Below are 24,146 nucleotides of genomic sequence, written 5' to 3' on the forward strand. Positions count from 1 at the left end.
TTATTATTATTCACTCAATACATATACCAGAGGCAGACGTCTCGTAACAAGTTGACATCATCATTATTCACTCAATACAAATACCAGAGGCAGACGTCTCGTAACAAGTTGACATCATCATCATTATGATTATTCACTCAATACAAATACCAGAGGCAGACGTCTCGTAACAAGTTGACATTATTATTATTCACTCAATACAAATACCAGAGGCAGACGGCTCGTTACAAATTGACATCTTCATCATCATCATTATTATTCACTCAATACATATAAATGGAAAACAAGAAAATATCACAAACTGCAGTGGCGCGTGAACAACATAGCAAGGTGAATTATCATTTTTCTTGAGAGATTTTTTAACGTATATCATTTAAATAAAACATTTGCATAGCACCCCCGACCATCGCGAAGTGAAAATCTAGACAAGACACGGAAGCCAATTTGGCCGAGAGAGAGAAAGAGACTCTGATAATTTTTGTCTTTTTATTATTATTACTGAACGCCAGATGTTAATTCTAGGTCTGTGTGGCTCAATGTCACTTCACCGCGTTCACATTGTTACCGCTACTGCGCGTTCAGCACGTGCTCGCAGTGCTCGGAGAGTTCGCACTAAAAGTGCTCCAAGTTGCTCGTAAGCGCCCAGCGAAATGGTTCGGGAGCGAAACGCCGCCGCCGACGACGACGACGTCGCCGATGTTTGCTGCAGCTGCTCGCGGGAAGGGCTCCGAGCGAGTCGGTGTCGGTTTGCTGGCCCCGACGCCTCCACCACCGTTGAAGGAGCGTGGACCGCAGTGGCTTCGCTTGGTACGGTCCATCGCTTGGCTTGCATGGCCACAATCACACCACTGGCTTTGTCTTTATATTCACTGTACGTCTGGGTTGCATTGCCACAATCACACGACTGGCTTGTCTCGAATACATCTGTGTGGGGTCTGTTTGAGTATTTATCGCTGTGTGTGTGTGTCTGTAGTTGTATGTCTCTGGATCTGAGTTTACGATCCGGTCCCACAGTTTGGTTTGCATGGCCACAGTCGCACTGTGACTTGTCTTCAAGAATCGGAGTGCTCGTTATAACCCTGAGTTGTTCAGCTCGTGAGGATCATCCACTCGTATGCATGTGTCTGTGTATGCATGCGTGTGTATGTATATGCATGTGTGTATGTACATGCATGTGTGTGTACATGCATGTGCGTGTGTGTTATATACACGCTTTGTAAGGGGGGTCGTTAGTGCAACGGGGTTTAGCGCGAACCCGGCCACCAGAGTTCGATTTCCGCTCACGGTCAACACCAGTGACGATGATCTCAATCTGTCCTGGCTCTCCCCTACGTCAACTTGGCCTCGAACGATAATGTCAGGAAGGGCTTCAGTCTTTAAGTTTTCTCTTCACTGTGGCACCTTGGAGGCTGGTAGAGATCGCGGCTTCTCTGGCCCTGATCCACATCGTCGCTACTCCCACGGTCTCGAACATTTAACGCTGTAGGGGCGCTCTTTATTAGTCATTCACAGACACTATTAGTCATTCACAGACACTACAGCTCCGTAGTTAGTTACCTCTTTACAATATATTACGTCTAAAATAGAAGGTGCAACGGTTTTAAGCCCCGTTTTAAAGAAGGCTTTGTTCTTTGACACACTTGTTTAAAACAAATCTCATGGTGGTTGTCAAGGGGGGGGCAACCAGAACATTGTTCCTACACCACCTTCAATGATATCACGGTTTAGATATCATTACTGACGTGGAACAACACAAAGTCAAACAACAACCAATACAGTAGTACACGCATCACAACAAAACACGAGGAGGGGTGGGACAGGGAGGTGGGGGGGGACAGTTTGACAGCCATAAAACAACAACAACACCAACAAATAACGACGACTACGATGACCCACAGGTGTGAACGCGCTTCCAGGCGCCAGGGTCGAGTGGGCGCTGTCGAGGCCGCGTTACGAGTCGGGCTTCCAGCCGCTCGATTTGCTGCCAAAGCGGTAGACGAGGCGACGGCCGTCCACCCGCTCCAGGATGCCGCGCTTGTAGTAGTAGCTGTGGGGGGCACGGGAGGTAGGCGGGGGGGGCACACACGGAGGGGAATCAGAGTCTTTACTTAGACTGGAGCAGGAGGAATCCGATGAGCTACGCCGCTAGGAGGAGTGCCAAACAGTCACTAAGTATAAATAATAAGAGTACATTGTGTAAGTCCGACTTATCAAGCTTGGGCAAGGTAGTGAAAGCAACTCCAAAACAGTCGCAGAGCCACAGAGTAGCCCCTCGATACAATGGCCCCACATTCACACTGAACTATATAGACACACCACGTGTAGGCAGTAAGGGCGTCAACGTTATACAAATCACATTTGCAACTGTGGCCGCTGTATAAAAGCATCCATTTGCTTGCGGGTATTTTTTTGAAGAAAAGTTTACGATATTCTTAGCTCTTTCGGTAAAGTCACGTTGAAGGGAAACTATAAAATAATAATATACATAACAATATATAAAACAATATTATTGTATTGTTTCCCTTCAACGTGACTTTACCGAAAGAGCTAAGAATATGAATTACTGCAGTCACGAAAGCTTTAAATCAAAAGTTTACGATGTGAAGGGACGAAGCGGAGTTCGTCCCACACCGCTGGGTCGAGGTAGCAGTCTCCGGAATGAGTGCGGAACGAGCCTGGCTTGGCCGCCCGGCTCGGTGTGTCCGTGCGGGCCTTCGCAGGTGCTGCTGCTGCTGCTCGCTAACAGCGCTTGCCCCAACAGTCTGGTATGGCTACACGGGGGACCTTTGTCTGTGTGTGTGGGGAGCGCTGTGCTACGAGCCCGGCGACCCGCGTGCCCTGAGCAGGACTCTGGCTGACACCAACATCAGACACCAACATCAGCTTAGAGCAGTGCAGCAGCATCCTGCAGGGATGCCCTCCCGTGCTCCGATGTGAAGCTTCTTCGTCGACCCGCTCTGGCCGGGGATGAAGTACGGAATTCCCCCTACCCGCGGTGATATGGCGCACCGATGGAGATCTCGGACACTATTACAGTATATCACAACTAGCCTTTTGTCCGTCCAAGGACGAGTGCGTTGCAGTAAATCTGAAACTTGCGAGCGAAAATCAGCCCGCGACGTGATATCCATTGCATCCATTCGTGTGCAGTTTGTAAGTGCGCGGTGACACAGACCTATTTCATTTTAAGGTTATAATCCCTTGTTCATCAAGACGTCATTTTTATACTCTTTGGTTCTTTCGGTAAAGTCACGTAGAATGAGAATAAAAAAATAAATTGATAAAATAAAATAACAATACAATTTTATTGTGTTATTGTGTTATTTTATTTTATCAATTTATAATTTTATTCTCATTCTACGTGACTTTACCGAAAGAACCAAAGAAGATGAATCCTTGCAGTCACGAAAGCTTTAAATCGAAACGTCATTTTTACTTTGATGTCTCAACAGCGTTACGGAGATCGCGTGACGTGAGGGTTCTGCCTTTGTAGTGAGGGTTGTAAGTTAACGCTAATTATTATTAATGGCGGGGGTGTCCATGTGGAGGACGTCACCTGTTCATGATTATTAATTAGGGGGGCTGGTCGACGTGGAGTGACGTCACGAGCGGGACACACATACATTCTTGGGTAATTATCGTAGTAAATGTGCGAGTTCACTCCTCTTATCTGCCGGTTTAAAAATAAAACAACAACACGCCATGGCAGAATGGGGTGGGGGAGGTGCTGCCCTCTTGTTGCGTGATCAGAAGTCGCTTGAATGCATCTCAGAAGTAGCTCTGTGGTGTCCGCTTCCACGGGCCGTTTTCTGAACACGACGGAATAACCCGCGTCCATTGCCGACTCCTACCGAGTTCTCCCTTGACAACGCAGCCTGACCATTGCACATTTCGTCGTCACCAAGACATCCCACAGTGACCTCATTCGCTGCCTTGTTAATCAATAAATCTTGACGTCAAATTATCTTTAAGATTTACGTCTTTTGTTGTTGTTGTTTAAAACAGCTGCCCGCACAAAGTCTGCCCGCAAAGAGCCGCAAGTTACCGACTCCCCCCCCACCACCCCCCCACTCACCACCCCCCCACCCACCTCCACCATCCCCATCACTCCACCCTCCCCACCACCCCCCCCACCCACCTCCACCCTCCCCACCACCCCCCCACCCACCTCCACCCCACTCTCCCCCACCCCCCACCCACCCACCCATCCTCCCCACCCCCCACCCCCCACCTACCTCCACCCCACCACCCACCTCCACCCCACCCACCCTCTCCACCACCCCACCACCCACCTCCACCCCACCCACCCTCTCCACCACCCCTCCACCCACCTCCACCCCACTCACCCTCCCCACCACCCTCCTCACCACCCCCCCCACCGCCCCCCACCCACCCACCGCCACCCCACCCACCCCCAGTGTAGGAACGCAACCCCGCGGCTCTCTCACCGCATGGCGCGGCTCAGCTTCTCGTAGGTCATGCCCGGGTTGCGCTTCCGTTCCCCCCACAGGCGGGCGACGTCCCCGGCGCGCACGAATCGGAAGGAGCCGGCCTGGCGGTCCTCCCAGCGCAGCAGCCCCGCACTGCCGCCCTCCGCCTGGCCCAGCAGCAGGTCCCGCAGGAACTCCCAGAGCAGCGCACCCCGAGACCCGCCTGTCCCCCGGCCAGAGGAACGTGGAGTTGGTGGTGGTGCGGGGGGGGGGAGTTCGACGCGGGTTCGATGACAAGAGGATGAGTACAAAGGTAAAGCTTCCACCCCCCCCCCCCACCATCGTGTAGCCTTTAACAGAATGATGGGGCAAGTGCTGCTAGCGAGCACCTGTTGTGAAGGGCCAGGTACACGACACACGAGGGGTTGGTGGCCAGCAACCCCGCCCGGCCGCCTTTGTCTCCCCAGTCATGTTGGGTTGTACACACCGCACCAGGGGGCCGTCCATAAATGACGTCACGCGATTTTTGACGATTTTTGACCCCCCCTCGTCACACGGCGTCACAAAAAGTCAGACCCCCCTCAAATATGACGTCACAAAGCTCTGCCCCCCCCCCCCCCAAAAAAAAATGCTTAAAATCGCTTTAAACTATTGTCATTGTAGTGCGTATTTAATGTGGCGCTGCACTCTGATGTTGTAGTAGAAAACATTAAGAAGTCTAATTAAGTAGAACGTGTTTATATTTATTTAAAGTTGCGCATTTTGATGTGACGTCACATTTCTCAAACCCCCCCCCCCTCGTCACACATCGTCACAAATGTCTGACCCCCCCCCCCCCAGGTGCGTGACGTCATTTAAGGACGCCCCCCAGGTACTCATTGAAGGCTGAGTCGTCCCAGCGAGTGGCCAGGCCTCACCATGCTTGTGCTTGCGCTGTGCGCAATGCAACCCCACGGCTTCTGCCTTGACGCCTTCTCCCTGCGAGTGGGCTGCCCGTGGGAGCTCAGCCTCTGGGGGTGTCGCTGGGTGGCGCTCTGCTCATGATTCGCACACACGCATTGAACACACACACACACGCATTGAACACACACACACACGCATTGAACACACACACACGCATTGAACACACACGCATTGAACACACACACGCATTGCAAACACACGTATTGAACACACACGCATTGCACACACACGTATTGAACATACACACACGCATTGAACACACACGCATTGAACACACACACACGCATTGCACACACACGTATTGAACACACACACACACACGCACATTGAACACACACGCATTGCGCACACACACGCACGCATTGAACACACACGCATGTTGAACACACACACACGCATTGAACACACACACGCACGTATTGAACACACACGCATTAAACACACATGCATCGAACACACACACGCACATTGAACGCACACACACACGCGCATCGAACACACACACACACGCATCGAACACATACACACGCATTGAACGCACACACACACACGCATTGAACACACACGCATTGAACACACACGCATTAAACACACACGCATTGAACGCACACACACGCATTGAACACACACACGCATTGAACGCACACACACACGCATTGAGCACACACAGACACGCACTGAACACACGCATTGAATACATGTACGTTGAACTTCTTTCGCACCGTACGTAGCCAACCGCGCTAATCGGAGGTGCGGGGAAGGACAACACACTTTAAACAAAAAGCAGTTCTAAAGAAATGTGTTTTAAATTTCGATGTAAAAGTGCATCACAGCTCCCAGTGGCTTCCTAATTTGGGAAGGAAGAGCGTTCCAGACGGCCGCAGAAGCGCATCTGAGGGCGCCGCGCGACGACGATGATGACGCTACGGTGACCGTCTTTGTTCGTGGTGACGTCACCGCCACTCAGTGGCCAATGGCGATTGTTGTGTTGTTGTTGTGGGGAGGGGTTGGAGGGGGTGGCCACACCCACCGCTCGGGTCGCTGTGCTCCGCTTCCGCTCGGTGCGCGCACGCGCGCGCCATGTCGGCGAGGTGCGCGTGCATGCGCGCGCCCAGCTGCTCCGAGCCGGCGGCCTCCTCCATCCGCTCGCGGCTCATGGCGAGCAGCGCGGGGCCGTCCACGTCGAGCGCCTCGGCGGGGATGCGCGAGGCGTCGGCGCGCGCGCCCTCCACGTGCCACGCCACCCACTCGAACACGTGGCCACGGTCCCAGCGCGCGGGCGGTAGCGCGCGCCACGTGGGGCACGCGCACGGGGACGCGCCTGCGGGGTCGAGAAGCAGCAGCGGGGACGACGCAGCGTGGAACGGCAGCGGCAGCTGCTGCTGCTGATGGTGATGTTGTTGCTGCTGCTGCGTTGGTGGTGGTGGTGGTAATAGTGGTGGTGGTGATAATAGTGGTGGTGGTGATAGCAGCAGCGGCGCGGTCATGTCGAAGTCTTGCACGCTCCATGGCGCGTCCACGTGGCCTGTGAGGAACGCGCGACCCGTGTGCGTCAGTCGACACAACCCCGTGTGTGTGTGGGTGTGTGTGTGTGTGGGTGTGTGTGTGGGTGTGTGTGTGGGTTTGTGTGTGGGTGTGTGTGTGGGTGTGCGGCAATAGACGTAACACTGCGCTCTGTCGCCATGGAATGAGTCGGTGAAGGATAGCGAGCGACCTTGCAGGCGTGAGCCCAGATTGAGGACCAGCAGGAAGAACACAGAGAGAGGGAGGGTACATCGATTCGGGGCAATCGCCCCGGGCCCCACGCTTTGGGGGGGGGGGGGACCCCGCGCTTCGACGTCACGGTGTCAAATGTAACACTTTCAATTGTTTCATCTGACGGCATCGAGGGTGCCCACAGTGGGATCTACTCCTGAACCCCCCCGCCCCCATGGACGGCCGTACACGTGACTCGTCGAGCCGGTTCGTGAAGTGACAGCCATCACCATTTCGGCGTCCCTCTTTCCCGGACTCGCTTCCAGTCGCGTTGCGTTCCACGGCGCAGCTCACGCGCTGTCCAGGAACGCGCCCTCCCTGCCTGCAGTCGAGGCAGGGCGCCCCTTCCACATTCCCCGCAGACTCTGGCCGTGCTGGCTGCGTGAGAGCTGTGACCTCCACCCCCCTCCCCCCCCCGTCTCGTTCCCCACTCCCTCACCTTACACGTACAGACAGCACAAAGTCGTGGATACATGTGGTCTTGTTTATATGGTGTTCAATTTAACACGCAGGTTTTCGCGACCAATATCATCCATAATACTGGTTTGTTTGGGTTAGATCGCGTAAATATATAAATGTGTCGTTAAACCCGCCACCACCCGACACAGCCAACTAGTAAGGGTTGTCACGTAAACAGAACGTGGCCAATTCGTCACTAGTACAGCACTAACCGGTGTGTTAGAGAGCCAAGCCACAACAACTCTCTTCAACACACCGGTGTGCTGTACTCGGAACGGATTACCACGTTTCCTTTACGTGACACCACACCTTACTAATTGGCTGTGTCAGGTGGTGGCGAGTCTAACGAGACATTTCGATTTTTACGCGATCTAACCCAAACAAACCTGTATTATAGATGTTCAATGTTAACACGATACTATGAAGAGACACCCCTACATGTCTTTATACTGTACTAGCTGTACTATCCGGCTTCGCCCGGGACTTGGATCCACCACGCGCGGCCGCCTTTGTCTCCCCAGTGGCGATGTTCACACACCACAGCAGTTACTCGTTTGAGGCTGAGTCGACCTAGGGGAGGCCCAGGAGCGGTTGACTTAATCATCACCGGTGGTGGTCGTGAGCGGGAATCGAACTTGGCTCGCCGGGTTCGTAGCGCGGCGCGCTAACCAGTACACTACAATGCGTTACGCTTCCACATGCGCAGGTCACATGACAGATTTGACGTCACAGCTCACTTGCCATGCAAAAAATATATGCATTATTGAGCTCCCCCCCCCCCCCCAAAAAGTATATTTTTATAATCTTGCATGGTGTACAGTCTGGAAAGTACCCACATGGCAAATTTCAAGTTTGTTGCATATCGGGAAGTACGCTAAACATTTTGAACAGACAAACATTCACAACTTTGCCTTTTATATATATGGAGATAACGACAAAATAACGCTTTTATTTACGTGGGCCCCCTCTGAAGCTTTCAAGGCCCTGAACAAATGTCCCGTTTTCCTGACGAATTAAGATTTCTTGAAGAATTCAGTTTTTCTGAAGAATTAAGCTTCCCTGAAGAATTCAGTTTTTCTGAAGAAATCAGTTTTCCTGAAGAATTCAGTTTTCCTGAAGAATTACGTTTTCCTGAAGAATTAAGTTTCCATGAAGAATTCAGTTTTCCTGAATTCATTTTTCCTGAAGAATGAAGTTTTCCTGAAGAATTAAGTTTCCATGAAGAATTATGTTTTCCTAAAGAATTAAGTTTTCCTGAATAATTCAGTTTCCATGAATATAATTCCGAGCACGTGGCGCGAAACGTCGCTCGCCACTGCGGCGGTGCAGCGGCGAGCGCTACGCTGCGTGACGAACCCGGGCCACCCGAGTTCGAATCTCACTCACGGCCAACACCGGTGACGATTATCTGAATCGGTCCCGGGGCTCCCCTTTGTCGACTCAGCCTCAAATGCGTACCTGGTGCGACGTCTAAACATCGCCACTGGGGAGACAAAGGCGGCCGGGCGCGGTGCTGGCCACCCACCCCGTCGTGTGCCACAGTGCCGGCCCTCACAGGTGCTGCTCGCTAACAGCACGTGCCCCAGGAGGCTGTCCAGGCTACACGATGGGGGCGTTTCATCTTTGATGCACCACGTACCTGGGTACATCGCTGCGGGGTTGTCGTGCGTCGCGAAGCGGAGGGAATGCGTTGGGTCGCACATCCTTCGCGTGCCTCCCTCCTTGATCGTTGGCCACCTGCGCGAGGTGACACCGACACGCCTTTATCAACCGCGTGTCCCCGCCACGGCATTCCCGCCTCTGATTCGAATCTAAACAACTACATCTGGCGGTCCGCCTGATGGTGCCAGTTGTAATTACTGGGCGAAGCGTCGTACTCTGCTTGCAAATGTCGTGGATTTGCTCTCCAACACACGGGCGTTGCTGTACTAGTAACGAATTGGCTACGTCCTGTTTACGTAACACTAAACCTTACTAGTAATTGGCTGCGTCGGGTGGTGCGGGTTTAACGACACATTTTAATTTACGTGATCTAACCCAAAACAAGTATATTATGGATAAACTAAAAACCCCTCGGTAGAAAGGAGTTCAACATACGTACGTTCACTTAGTCGCAGCTCGCTCCACAGCTGTGTGCCGGCTTGTGATGGGAATAAGCAAGCGAATAGACGTAAAGAAAGACACGCGAAGCGCAGTAGCTCCATTGAGCAACACTCTCGTGCCAGGTCTCAGACCATGAGTGATGTCATCAGCCACGTGTGAGGCCCGCTGTGCCTGGCAGGTATCCCACAAACCCACGGGGCTTCATGCACGTTCCACGTTATAACGGGGGGTGCACATACGTGGAAGGAGAATGAGAGAGGCGAGATGAGAAACACCCCGAATTCAATTTCACATTGAATTTTGTTGAATGCAACGTCCATATGGTCATGCCATGAGTAAAAAAATATATGTAACTTGTTTGGAAAAGCAGATGATGCAAGGCATAATACTCGCTTCACGTGCGCGAGGAAGACCACAAGGCTCACATTGGATGGACAACATCAAAGCATGGACGAGGCTCACGCTGGAACAGACAAATGAGGATAGCAGAATACAGAAGTCAGTGGCGAAGGGTTGCCCGTGGTGTGGCCAACCCTCGGATCGAGGATGGCTGAAGATAAATACAATCTTGATTTGAGGCTTTCGTGACTGCAGGAATTCATAATCTTTGGTTCTTTCGGTAAAGTGACGTAGGTAGAAATACAATAAAATAAATCACGACGTTTCGATCGCAACACAAGCGTCTGTCATCAGGTGGAAGAACCACAGCAGGAAAATGCTGAAGTAGGCGAGAGAGCTGCCGTGGCAAGAGGTTATATAGGTAGGAAAGGGGGGAGCAAGGGGGGAGAGAGGGGGGCAGGGGAAGCTGTGTGAGCGCTAGGGGGAGAAGAAGTGAGACTGGGGGGGAGTGGGCGGGGCTAGAAGTGGGCGGGGCTAGCAGTGGGAAGCTGAGTGTGGGACACGGGGGTGAGTAACTAGGAAGAATGTTGCTAGTACACGGCAGGTCATGATGGAAACAACCACAACCAGTTCAGGCTTTACCTGGTTGATAACATCCTTCCAATGATTGCTCAATTTGTATCCATCTTCTCGGTTGAAGTTATGTCTATGATTATATATCTGGATGGCTTCATGAACAAAACTTTGATAGTTGCCCGAAGGTTTGCAGAGTACCTTGGTCTCGAAAAAAGCAATATCATGCGAGCCCACAGCGTTATAACAATGGTCAGCCACGGCAGAGGTATTGGTTCTGCCGTGTTTCAGATCTGACTTGTGTTCGCGGACACGGTCCGAGACGTCGTTTCGTTTCCCCAATGTAACTGCGACCGCAGGTACAACTTAGTTTGTAGACACCAGGGTATTGCATGTCAGGAATGACCTTCACAGATGGGATTAGATCACGGATTTTGTCTACGGTATTGAATCGGACCTGGATCTTGTGTTTGTTTAAGATTTTGGAAATATTTTTAGTAACGCCTGCTGTGTATGGTAAAGTGATGGTTTTGAATGGCTCCTCAGGGCTGTCACAATGGAACTCGCTGCACTGTATGCGTGCATGCACGTTGAACTTCTTTTCGCACCGTACGTAGCCAAGCGTGCTAATCGGGGGTGCGTTAACAGTTCACGCGAAGTTGTCGATGCGGACGGCCGTGCACCCTGGGGGCCATGCGAACACCTCGGCAATCTGGGTCGGCGTGGTTGTGTGTGCGACGTGGTTGTGTGTGACGTGGTTGTGTGTGTGTGACGTGGTTGTGTGTGTGTGACGTGGTTGTGTGTGTGACGTGGTTGTGTGTGTGACGTGGTTGTGTGTGACGTGGTTGTGTGTGTGTGACGTGGTTGTGTGTGTGTGACGTGGTTGTGTGTGTGTGACGTGGTTGTGTGTGACGTGGTTGTGTGTGTGTGACGTGGTTGTGTGTGACGTGGTTGTGTGTGTGACGTGGTTGTGTGTGACGTGGTTGTGTGTGACGTGGTTGTGTGTGTGTGACGTGGTTGTGTGTGACGTGGTTGTGTGTGTGACGTGGTTGTGTGTGACGTAGTTGTGTGTGTGTGACGTGGTTGTGTGTGACGTGGTTGTGTGTGTGACGTGGTTGTGTGTGTGACGTGGTTGTGTGTGACGTGGTTGTGTGTGACGTGGTTGTGTGTGTGACGTGGTTGTGTGTGTGTGACGTGGTTGTGTGTGTGACGTGGTTGTGTGTGTGTGACGTGTTTGTGTGTGTGTGACGTGGTTGTGTGTGACGTGGTTGTGTGTGTGTGTGACGTGGTTGTATGTGTGACGTGGTTGTGTGTGTGTGACGTGATTCTGTGTGTGTGTGACGTGCTTGTGTGTGTGTGTGTGAGACGTGGCCTGAAATGACCTCCTCCAGCCACTCACCCGCGCTCTCGGTGTTTCACTTTTATGAACATTTTACGAGCTGTACTTTCAGAGCAAACGAGTTCACGTGGTTGAATGGGCTGTCTGTCACTCAGTGGCTACTTACTACTGTGAGCGCGATTATCCACGTGACAAATCCAACGCAGCTGTGTGGTGGTGAAGCAGCAACCACGTGGCCTCGTTACGTGGTTGCGTCGGGTGGCGGAGGGTAGTACGACACATTTTACTTGCTCGGCGAACTCACCCAAAAATCTATTATCTATTCATACGCCAATGTAAAAACCTGTCCGTCAGAAAACTTTACGAAAGTAACGCCTCTCTCATCAGCCCCCACGGTGTATACAGGTGCAGTCTCCAGCTCATATCGTCCACGCTCCTCTAGCCACTCTATACATGTGCTATGGAGAAGGTTCATTACACGAAACGTCGCTGATCATGTACACAAATGAAGCAAAATGCCTTGCTGATCTAAAGGAGCATAAACCATCATCACGCCAACTCCGATCATCATTGCAGCAGCAGCAGCAGCGGTTTTTGGCTGCTAAGCCATCGAATATATTAGGAAGCCACTGGAGCTATGATGCCCTTTTAAAGACTGACAAACTAATTACTTTAGAACTGCTTCGTTTAGTCCGTTGTCCTTCCCCCGCACCTCCGATTAGCGCGGTTGACTACGCACGGTGCGAAAGAAGTTCAACGTACACGCGTACAAATTTGTTTTTGCCTTTGTAGGCCACGCAAAGTGTCATCGATGACTATGCGGAGTTTGTCTTACGACGATCGCGCTTGTGCGCCACTTCAACCCTGTCGGTGTCGCCCCGACGGACAAGGCGATGATGACGCCGCCACGAGGCCATCGTCCAAACGGGCCCTCGGCATCGACGTGGAGGCGACGATGGCGATGCGCGTCATCGGCCGGACAATGTCTTCTGCTGGGACGATTCGCTACGAGGACGAACGCGGCCGCGTGATCTACGCGCCCCGCTGCTACCGCCCGCGAGTTACAATCAACAACCCCGAGTCGCCGCCGATCCTGTCTGCCTACAGCTACCTACTTGGCACAGATAATAGCCACGTAACACATCCGTGGGTATACAATCGCGTGCTCGATGTATCAACATTTAAAATTGCAACTCGCTGAACGACGCATTGAGGCCGCGACGCAGCTTCGCCACAAGTGCGATACAAGACTGAAATCGGTTCAGAAGTTTGCTATTGTTTGGGGGGGGGTGCAGGGGGGGCAGAGGGGGCAGGGGTCAGGGGTCATCGTGTCTCTCGTGCGGGAGACAACCCCACGAAGCAGTGGGGGAAGCGAGACCGGAGGCTGGAACCAACCCCCGGTGCTCACCGTCTTCGCAGGGGCAACCTACTTACAGCACTGCCACCCATGCAGGCCACGTGGGTGCTGCGTGGGGGACTTGTGGAGGTTCCACAGGGGGGCGACTGACTCGTCACTAAAAAGCGGGCTGCCCGTGCAACGTCGTTTCTGAGTGTACCCAGACACGTACATGAATTCATTTACTAAATCCTGGCACAACTCATTGTTCCGTTTCAATATTTGACAGGCGACGCAGAGATTCAGTCAGCAGCTGCCCTTCACGAAATTCAGAGTTCGGGCTTTCGTGCCAGCTGGTCTGTTCAGAGTGTAACACTTCGTCTCTTCAGAGTGTAACACTTTGTTCAGAGTGTAACACTTTGCCTGTTCAGAGTGTAACACTTTGCCTGTTCAGAGTGTAACACTTTGCCTGTTCAGAGTGTAACACTTTGTTCAGAGTGTAACACTTTGCCTGTTCAGAGTGTAACACTTTGCCTGTTCAGAGTGTAACACTTTGCCTGTTCAGAGTGTAACACTTTGTTCAGAGTGTAACACTTTGCCTGTTCAGAGTGTAACACTTTGCCTGTTCAGAGTGTAACACTTTGCCTGTTCAGAGTGTAACACTTTGCCTGTTCAGAGTGTAACACTTTGTCTCTTCAGAGTGTAACACTTTGTTCAGAGTGTAACACTTTGCCTGTTTAGAGTGTAACACTTTGCCTGTTCAGAGTGTAACACTTTGCCTGTTCAGAGTGTAACACTTTGTTCAGAGTGTAACACTTTGCCTGTTCAGAGTGTAACACTTTGCCTGTTCAGAGTGTAACACTTTGCCTGTTCAGAGTGTAACACTTTGCCTGTTCAGAGTGTAACACTTTGTCTCTTCAGAGTGTACCACTTGGCCTGTTCAGAGTGTAACACTTTTTTCAGAGTGTAACACTTTTTTCAGAGTGTAACACTTTTAACAGACCGGTAAAACGAATACACTGAACACGTACGCGCTTGAAACGTTCCGAGCAGTGTTGCCATCTCATAGGCAATGTTCTGCTACAACTTCATCATCATCATCATGGTGGCGTCAATCTTAGAGCAAAGTTGACAGGAGGTCTCTCCCTGCGTCTCGTAACGCGTGGTTGGCCTGCGCGTGCCTCCTTCCTTCACAGAGCCCACGACATTTGCTATGCGGCACGGAGCTACAGCGAGGGAAAAAAAGCATTTGATCCCCTGCTGATTTTGTACGTTTGCCCACTGACAAAGAAATGATCAGTCTATAATTTTAATGGTAGGTTTATTTGAACAGTGAGAGACAGAATAACAACAAAAATCCAGAAAAACGCATGTCAAAAATGTTATAAATTGATTTGCATTTTAATGAGAGAAATAAGTATTTGACCCCCTCTCAATCAGAAGGATTTCTGGCTCCCAGGTGTCTTTTATACAGGTAACGAGCTAAGATTATGAGCACACTCTTAAAGGGAGTGCTCCTAATCTCAGCTTGTTACCTGTATAAAAGACACCTGTCCACAGAAGCAATCAATCAATAAGATTCCAAACTCTCCACCATGGCCAAGACCAAAGAGCTATCCAAGGATGTCAGGGACAAGATTGTAGACCTACACAAGGCTGGAATGGGCTACAAGACCATTGCCAAGCAGCTTTGTGAGAAGGTGACAACAGTTGGTGCGATTATTCGCAAATGGAAGAAACACAAAAGAACTGTCAATCTCCCTCGGCCTGGGGCTCCATTGCAAGATCTCACCTCGTGGAGTTGCAATGATCATAAGAACGGTGAGGAATCAGTCCAGAACTACACGGGAGGATCTTGTCAATGATCTGAAGGCAGCTGAGACTATAGTCACCAAGAAAACAATTGGTAACACACTACGCCGTGAAGGACTGAAATCCTGCAGCGCCCGCAAGGTCCCCCTGCTCAAGAAAGCACATATACATGCCCGTCTGAAGTTTGCCAATGAACATCTGAATGATTCAGAGGACAACTGGGTGAAAGTGTTGTGGTCAGATGGGACCAAAATGGAGCTCTTTGGCATCAACTCAACTCGCCGTGTTTGGAGGAGGAGGAATGCTGCCTATGACCCCAAGAACACCATCCCCACCGTCAAACATGGAGGTGGAAACATTATGCTTTGGGGGTGTTTTTCTGCTAAGGGGACAGGACAACTTCACCGCATCAAAGGGACGATGGACGGGGCCATGCACCGTCAAATCTTGGGTGAGAACCTCCTTCCCTCAGCCAGGGCATTGAAAATGGGTCGTGGATGGGTATTCCAGCATGACAATGACCCAAAACACACGGCCAAGGCAACAAAGGAGTGGCTCAAGAAGAAGCACATTAAGGTCCTGGAGTGGCCTAGCCAGTCTCCAGACCTTAATCCCATAGAAAATCCTTGGAGGGAGCTGAAGGTTCGAGTTGCCAAACGTCAGCCTCGAAACCTTAATGACTTGGAGAAGATCTGCAAAGAGGAGTGGGACAAAATCCCTCCTGAGATGTGTGTAAACCTGGTGGCCAACTACAAGAAACGTCTGACCTCTGTGATTGCCAACAAGGGTTTTGGCACCGAGTACTAAGTCATGTTTTGCAGAGGGGTTAAATACTTATTTCCCTCATTAAAATGCAAATCAATTTATAACATTTTTGACATGCGTTTTTCTGGATTTTTTTGTTATTCTGTCTCTCACTGCTCAAATAAACCTAACATTAAAATTACAGACTGATCATTTCTTTGTCAGTGGGCAAACGTACAAAATCAGCAGGGGATCAAATACTTTTTCCCTCACTGTAAGCAGGATTCTCTCCCGCCTGCATCACGGACCGCGTGTTAGGACGGCCCCGCATGTCCACACGCACACACACGCACACACACGCACACATGCACACACATGCACACATGCACACGCACACACACGCACACACATGTACACACGCACACACACACACGCACACACACACATGTACACACACGCACACATGCACACACGCACACACACACACGCACGCACACACATGCACACACGCACACACATGCACACACGCACACACATGCACACACATGCACACACACACATGCACACGCACACACACGCACGCACACGCACGCACACACACATGCACACACACACACATGCACACACACATGCACACGCACACACACACGCACGCACACACACGGGTCGTGGTGATGGTGGCGGTGTTACGGTCCACACGCGACTTACCTCTCGCGACGCCGCCGCGATGGGACGAGGTCGCTAGCCGCTGTAGGTGACGATGGCGAGGGTTGATGGTTGGTTTGGTGGTGGTGGTGGTGTTGACGGGATAGCCGAGCCTGCGGCGACGTGGGTGATGCCGGTAAACCCTGCTGCCTCGCTCACCACCCCCACTCACCCGCTACCCCCTCCTCACAAAAGGGTGGTGAGCAGCAGCAACAGCACGTGCAGCTCACCTGGGTAGCAGCACCCCCAACCCTGACTTCTCTCGCCATAGCTGCCCTCGTACCGCGCTCCAGGTGCGTGCAGGTGAGGCCACGCCCCCTGCAAGGTCAAGTTCCCCAGAGGCGATTTGCATCCTGATTTGCATGCAGGCGGGGCGGGTGGGTGGAGGGAGAGGAGGAGGAGGAGGGGGAAGAGGGGGACTCCTGGGGGGGGGGGAGGGGTGCGTGGGGGGGGGGGGTCGTGCACCTATCAACTATAGTGGGGGGGGGGGGGAGACGTTCACCTGTCAACTATAGTGGGGGTGGGACGTGCACCTATCAACTATAGTGGGGGGGGGGGGGGAGACGTTCACCTGTCAACTATAGTGGGGGGGGGGGGGTGGGACGTGCACCTATCAACTATAGTGGGGGGGGGGGGGGAGACGTTCACCTGTCAACTATAGTGGGGGGGGGGTGGGACGTGCACCTGTCAACTATAGTGGAGGGGGTTGGGGTGTTCCGCATAGCAACTGCGCCGTGACCCCCACCTCTGTCGCCGCTCGTGCCGGGAGGTTTCCGGTGCTCCAAGCCGGCGATGCCGAATGCCAACGGAGCTGTGCACGCGGGCAGCGCCAGCGACCTTCAAACGTCGGTCAACAAATGATTGGGCGATGGTGCGTGGCCACGGTGGCTCGGAGGTGGCAACTACCCTAGCCACGTGGCTTCGATCCCGGCCCTGACGCCTGCCGTGTATTTGGAGTTTGCTCCTCTTGGTGGCGTGGTTTATCTCACACTCATTGGGGGGTTTCCCTCCACATTTAAAACCGACGCGTATTTGGCCGCTTCACATCTGCACGCGATAAGCCGCTTCGCTACGCTGTCACGGGTGGCCAGGTCGCTTCTGAACCAGAGCCAAATAGCTCAGTGGGTCTTACTTGGTCACATACAAAATAGTTTTTTTTTATTGCTGCTGAGTTGGCAGCGACGCACAAGCAGAGCTAGCAGCAACAACAGCCGCCATTCGCCACTAAGTGGCGGCGACGTCACCACGGCGCTTTGTGCCAGGCTAGGTGCACCTTGAGGCTATCGCGTGAAGTGTCGAACGCTCGCTGGCAGGAGGTCACGGGACAGACCCAGGCGCCGTGGGCTGATCGGGTCGTGGTAGTAACAAAGTGACGATGTGTTTGCGAAACGACGTTGATACACGATTAGAATTTGGTATATTTGACAAACACACACACACAACCTACACACATTCGTCAATGGTGCTGTGGCTTTAAATGGAAGTAGATAATAGGTGACGTTTTGAGCAATTGCCCTTCTTGATAGCACATCAACTATTTAAACGTTCACTTAGTGGGAGGTCATCTGTGTGGGCTTTCTCGTGGCACCCGAGTAAATGGACTTGACAAATCTATATACAGTTCATACAACATCAACTCAAGCCTCCCGTAGATCACGTGACTTATGTGTGCCCCCTCCCACTCTGAATCCCTCCCCTTTCCCCACCCCCTGTGAAAACAGACGCCGCTGCGTGCAGCTCGCAATGTCCTCTCTCTTCTCCCTCTTGTCTCCCCCTCTCACCACCACCACCACCAACCACCACCCTCTCACCACCACCACCACCACCCTCTCACCACCACCACCACCACCTTCTCACCACCACCACCACCACCCTCTCACCACCACCACCACCTTCTCACCACCACCCTCTCACCACCACCACCACCACCCTCTCACCACCACCACCCTCTCACCACCACCCTCTCACCACCACCACTCTCTCACCACCACCCTCTCACCACCACCCTCTCACCACCACCCTCTCACCACCCTCTCACCACCACCCTCTCACCACCACCCTCTCACCACCACCACCACCACCACCCTCTCACCGCCACCCTCTCACCACCACCACCCTCTCACCACCACCACCCTCTCACCACCACCACCCTCTCACCACCACCACCCTCTCACCACCACCACCCTCTCACCACCACCACCCTCTCACCACCATCACCTTCTCACCACCACCACCACCACCCTCTCACCACCACCACCACCACCCTCTCACCACCACCACCACCACCCTCTCACCACCACCACCACCTCTCAACCCCAACGTCTTGGCCCGGTCACTCTTTACCGATCATTTGTGCCACAGCTGTTTCCATTCCCCTCCCACCCTTCTCTTATTGGCTATTATTTATATTATTTGTATTATTTATATTATTTATATTCTCTCTCCCCTTTCTCTTTTTTGCCATGCGTTACATCCTTCACTCTACTTCAGAATCAGAATTTGTATTTATACTGCAAGAGGAATCCGAAGAGCTATAAAGCTCTTTTTCACAGACGTCCAGTAGGGGCAGGTCAGAAACTTACAACAACAAACAATGCAAACCGATCAGAGTGCAAGTATATGGAGAAAATTACTCAAAAATAAATACGTAAAAAAGATAACCTTTGGGTGTGCCACGGGTGAAAGGTGTTGTACAAAACAACGTATTTCACAATGCTGGCCAAACTGGAGTTTATATTTTTGGTAATGCACGTTGTTACGGAAGCGATGCACGATGACATTCCGTGACGAAGAAAAGGGAACAGTCTGAGACGTGAACCCAGAAGCTTGGGGAAGCTGCATCCTCGGAATTGCAGCTACTAAAAAGAGGAACACGTGGATTCCAGAATGTTCACCAGTTAGAGGCATCGTATTGTATGTGTGTACGTTGGACTTTTCTCGCACCGTACGCAGCCAACCGTGCTAATGGGAGATGCGGGGGCAGGAGAACAAACGAACACACGCAAAATCGTTTCTAAAGAAATAAGTTTTCAGTCTAGATTTTTCAATTGCATATCTCAAGTAGCGTCTCGAATACCGCAAAGTGTTCAGTTTCATTCAACGGGCGGGCGAGGTCACGACACGTGGCCAGAAGGGACGGTGGATTGTTTTTTTATCGGGTTGAGACTAACGACGGAGTGACAGCCGAAGCAGGGAACGCGTTCCCATGGGACGTCTACTGTGCAGAATCGGGCGATGAAATCGAATCGGTTCGATAGTGAGAGAGACGAGCCTCACTCGAGGCTCTTGATGACGCAGCTTACACAGCGCCGTGACGCGGAGTGGAATGACGTCGTTGGCAGGGGCGCGTTGCAAGGGATCGAAAAATGGGTGACGGCAGCGATAGAGGGGTGCTCAAAGGGGATCACGAAAGGGCTGTAGGGGAGGGACGGGAAGGAGTGGAGGGGCGAGGGGAGGGAAGAGGAAAGGAATGGGCAAAAGAGACGAGGTGGAGCTTTAAAAGGGGAAGAGAAGGAGGTGAAGGAGGGGGACTGCTCAATATACAGGGGCAGCGTTGAGTCTGTGGGCAGTGTTGAGTCTATGGGCAGTGTTGAGTCCATGGGCAGTGTTTAGTCTATGGGCAGTGTTGAGTCTATGGGCAGTGTTGAGTCCATGGGCAGTGTTGAGTCTATGGGCAGTGTGAGTCTTGGGGCAGTGTTGAGTCCATGGGCAGTGTTTAGTCTGTGGGCAGTGTTGAGTCTATGGGCAGTGTTGAGTCTATGGGCAGTGTTGAGTCGATGGGCAGTGTTGAGTCCATGGGCAGTGTGAGTCTATGAGCAGTGTTGAGTCTATGGGCAGTGATGAGTCTATGGGCAGTGATGAGTCTATGGGTAGTGTTGAGTCCATGGGCAGTGTTGAGTCTATGGGCAGTGATGAGTCTATGGGCAGTGTTGAGTCCATGGGCAGTGTTGAGTCTATGGGCAGTGATGAGTCTATGGGCAGTGTTGAGTCCATGGGCAGTGTTGAGTCTATGGGCAGTGTTGAGTCCATGGGCAGTGTTAGTATATGGGCAGTGTTGAGTCTATGGGCAGTGTTTAGTCTGTGGGCAGTGTTGAGTCTATGGGCAGTGTTGAGTCTATGGGCAGTGTTGAGTCGATGGGCAGTGTTGAGTCCATGGGCAGTGTGAGTCTATGAGCAGTGTTGAGTCTATGGGCAGTGATGAGTCTATGGGCAGTGATGAGTCTATGGGTAGTGTTGAGTCCATGGGCAGTGTTGAGTCTATGGGCAGTGATGAGTCTATGGGCAGTGTTGAGTCCATGGGCAGTGTTGAGTCTATGGGCAGTGTTGAGTCCATGGGCAGTGTTAGTATATGGGCAGTGTTGAGTCTATGGGCAGTGTTGAGTCTATGGGCAGTGTTGAGTCTATGGGCAGTGTGAGTCTTGGGGCAGTGTTGAGTCCATGGGCAGTGTTTAGTCTGTGGGCAGTGATGAGTCTATGGGTAGTGTTGAGTCCATGGGCAGTGTTGAGTCTATGGGCAGTGATGAGTCTATGGGCAGTGATGAGTCTATGGGCAGTGTTGAGTCCATGGGCAGTGTTGAGTCTATGGGCAGTGTTGAGTCTATGGGCAGTGTTGAGTCTATGGGCAGTGTTGAGTCTATGGGCAGTGATGAGTCTTGGGGCAGTGTTGAGTCTATGGGCAGTGTTGAGTCTATGGGCAGTGTTGAGTCTATGGGCAGTGATGAGTCTATGGGCAGTGATGAGTCTATGGGTAGTGTTGAGTCCATGGGCAGTGTTGAGTCTATGGGCAGTGATGAGTCTATGGGCAGTGTTGAGTCCATGGGCAGTGTTGAGTCTATGGGCAGTGTTGAGTCTATGGGCAGTGTTGAGTCTATGGGCAGTGTTGAGTCTATGGGCAGTGTTGAGTCTATGGAGCAGTGTTGAGTCTACGGGCAGTGTTGAGTCCATGGGCAGTGTTGAGTCTCGGAGCAGTGTTGAGTCTATGGGCAGTGTTGAGTCTATGGGCAGTGTTGAGTCTATGGGCAGTGATGAGTCTATGGGCAGTGATGAGTCTATGGGTAGTGTTGAGTCCATGGGCAGTGTTGAGTCTATGGGCAGTGATGAGTCTATGGGCAGTGTTGAGTCCATGGGCAGTGTTGAGTCTATGGGCAGTGTTGAGTCCATGGGCAGTGTTGAGTCCATGGGCAGTGTTAGTATATGGGCAGTGTTGAGTCTATGGGCAGTGTTGAGTCTATGGGCAGTGTTGAGTCTATGGGCAGTGTTGAGTCTATGGGCAGTGATGAGTCTTGGGGCAGTGTTGAGTCTATGGGCAGTGTTGAGTTTATGGGCAGTGTTGAGTCTATGGGCAGTGTTGAGTCCATGGGCAGTGTTGAGTCTATGGGCAGTGTTGAGTCTATGGGCAGTGTTGAGTCTATGGGCAGTGTTGAGTCTATGGGCAGTGTTGAGTCCATGGGCAGTGTTGAGTCCTTGGGCAGTGTTGAGTCTATGGGCAGTGCTGAGTCTATGGGCAGTGTTGAGTCTATGGGCAGTGTTGAGTCTATGGGTAGTATTGAGTCTATGGGTAGTGTTGAGTCTATGGGCAGTGCTGAGTTTATGGCCGGTGTTGAGTCTATGGGCAGTGTTGAGTCTATGGGCAGTGTTGAGTCTATGGGCAGTGTTGAGTCTATGGGGCAGTGTTGAGTCTATGGGCAGTGTTGAGTCTATGGGGCAGTGTTGAGTCTATGGGCAGTGTTGAGTCTATGGGCAGTGTTGAGTCTATGGGCAGTGTTGAGTCCATGGGCAGTGATGAGTCTATGGGCAGTGATAAGTATATGGGTAGTGTTGAGTCCATGGGCAGTGTTGAGTCTATGGGCAGTGATGAGTCTATGGGCAGTGATGAGTCTATGGGTAGTGTTGAGTCCATGGGCAGTGTTGAGTCTATGGGCAGTGATGAGTCTATGGGCAGTGTTGAGTCTATGGGCAGTGTTGAGTCCATGGGCAGTGTTGAGTCCATGGGCAGTGTTAGTATATGGGCAGTGTTGAGTCTATGGGCAGTGTTGAGTCTATGGGCAGTGTTGAGTCCATGGGCAGTGTTGAGTCTATGGGTAGTGTTGAGTCTATGGGCAGTGTTGAGTCTTGGAGCAGTGTTGAGTCTATGGGCAGTGTTGAGTCTATGGGCAGTGTTGAGTCTATGGGCAGTGATGAGTCTTGGGGCAGTGTTGAGTCTATGGGCAGTGTTGAGTCTATGGGCAGTGTTGAGTCTATGGGCAGTGATGAGTCTTGGGGCAGTGTTGAGTCTATGGGCAGTGTTGAGTCTATGGGCAGTGTTGAGTCTATGGGCAGTGATGAGTCTATGGGCAGTGATGAGTCTATGGGTAGTGTTGAGTCCATGGGCAGTGTTGAGTCTATGGGCAGTGATGAGTCTATGGGCAGTGTTGAGTCCATGGGCAGTGTTGAGTCTATGGGCAGTGTTGAGTCCATGGGCAGTGTTAGTATATGGGCAGTGTTGAGTCTATGGGCAGTGTTGAGTCTATGGGCAGTGTTGAGTCCATGGGCAGTGTTGAGTCTATGGGCAGTGTTGAGTCTTGGAGCAGTGTTGAGTCTATGGGCAGTGTTGAGTCTTGGGGCAGTGTTGAGTCTATGGGCAGTGTTGAGTCTATGGGGCAGTGTTGAGTCTATGGGCAGTGTTGAGTCCATGGGCAGTGTTGAGTCTTGGAGCAGTGTTGAGTCTATGGGCAGTGTTGAGTCTATGGGGCAGTGTTGAGTCTATGGGCAGTGTTGAGTCTATGGGTAGTGTTGAGTCTATGGGCAGTGCTGAGTCCATGGGCAGTGTTGAGTCTATGGGCAGTGTTGAGTCTATGGGCAGTGTTGAGTCCATGGGCAGTGTTAGTCTATGGGCAGTGTTGGGTCTATGGGCAGTGTTGAGTCTATGGGCAGTGTTGAGTCTATGGGCAGTGTTGAGTCTATGGGCAGTGATGAGTCTTGGGGCAGTGTTGAGTCTATGGGCAGTGTTGAGTCTATGGGCAGTGTTGAGTCCATGGGCAGTGTTGAGTCCTTGGGCAGTGTTGAGTCTATGGCCAGTGTTGAGTCTATGGGCAGTGTTGAGTCTATGGGCAGTGTTGAGTCTATGGGCAGTGTTGAGTCTATGGGGCAGTGTTGAGTCTATGGGCAGTGTTGAGTCTATGGGGCAGTGTTGAGTCTATGGGCAGTGTTGAGTCTATGGGGCAGTGTTGAGTCTATGGGCAGTGTTGAGTCCATGGGCAGTGTTGAGTCTTGGAGCAGTGTTGAGTCTATGGGCAGTGTTGAGTCTTGGGGCAGTGTTGAGTCTATGGGCAGTGTTGAGTCTTGGGGCAGTGTTGAGTCTATGGGCAGTGCTGAGTCTATGGGTAGTGTTGAGTCTATGGGTAGTGTTGAGTCTATGGGCAGTGCTGAGTCCATGGGCAGTGTTGAGTCTATGGGCAATGTTGAGTCTATGGGCAGTGTTGAGTCTATGGGCAGTGTTGAGTCCATGGGCAGTGTTAGTCTATGGGCAGTGTTGGGTCTATGGGCAGTGATGAGTCTTGGGGCAGTGTTGAGTCTATGGGCAGTGTTGAGTCTATGGGCAGTGTTGAGT

The 24,146-nt window shown here is 51.9% G+C and overlaps 1 protein-coding gene across 1 annotated transcript; it reads right to left on the reverse strand.

The window, feature by feature from the left end:
• Positions 1-401: 401 nt before the first annotated feature.
• Positions 402-16,912, reverse strand: LOC116944557 (ETS-related transcription factor Elf-5-like). Its single transcript, XM_032958249.2, has 6 exons — positions 16,562-16,912; positions 9,247-9,344; positions 6,424-6,918; positions 5,348-5,464; positions 4,449-4,653; positions 402-2,047 (listed from the first exon to the last, which is right to left on the reverse strand). Exons 2-6 carry the CDS (start codon positions 9,308-9,310, stop codon positions 1,951-1,953), a joined length of 978 nt encoding a protein of 325 aa, XP_032814140.2. The 5' UTR covers positions 9,311-9,344; positions 16,562-16,912; the 3' UTR covers positions 402-1,950.
• Positions 16,913-24,146: the final 7,234 nt, after the last annotated feature.

Source organism: Petromyzon marinus, chromosome 21, assembly GCF_048934315.1.
Source record: "Petromyzon marinus isolate PM22_M1 ecotype Great Lakes invasive population chromosome 21, UKy_Petmar_22M1.pri1.0, whole genome shotgun sequence".
NCBI lineage: Eukaryota > Metazoa > Chordata > Hyperoartia > Petromyzontiformes > Petromyzontidae > Petromyzon > Petromyzon marinus.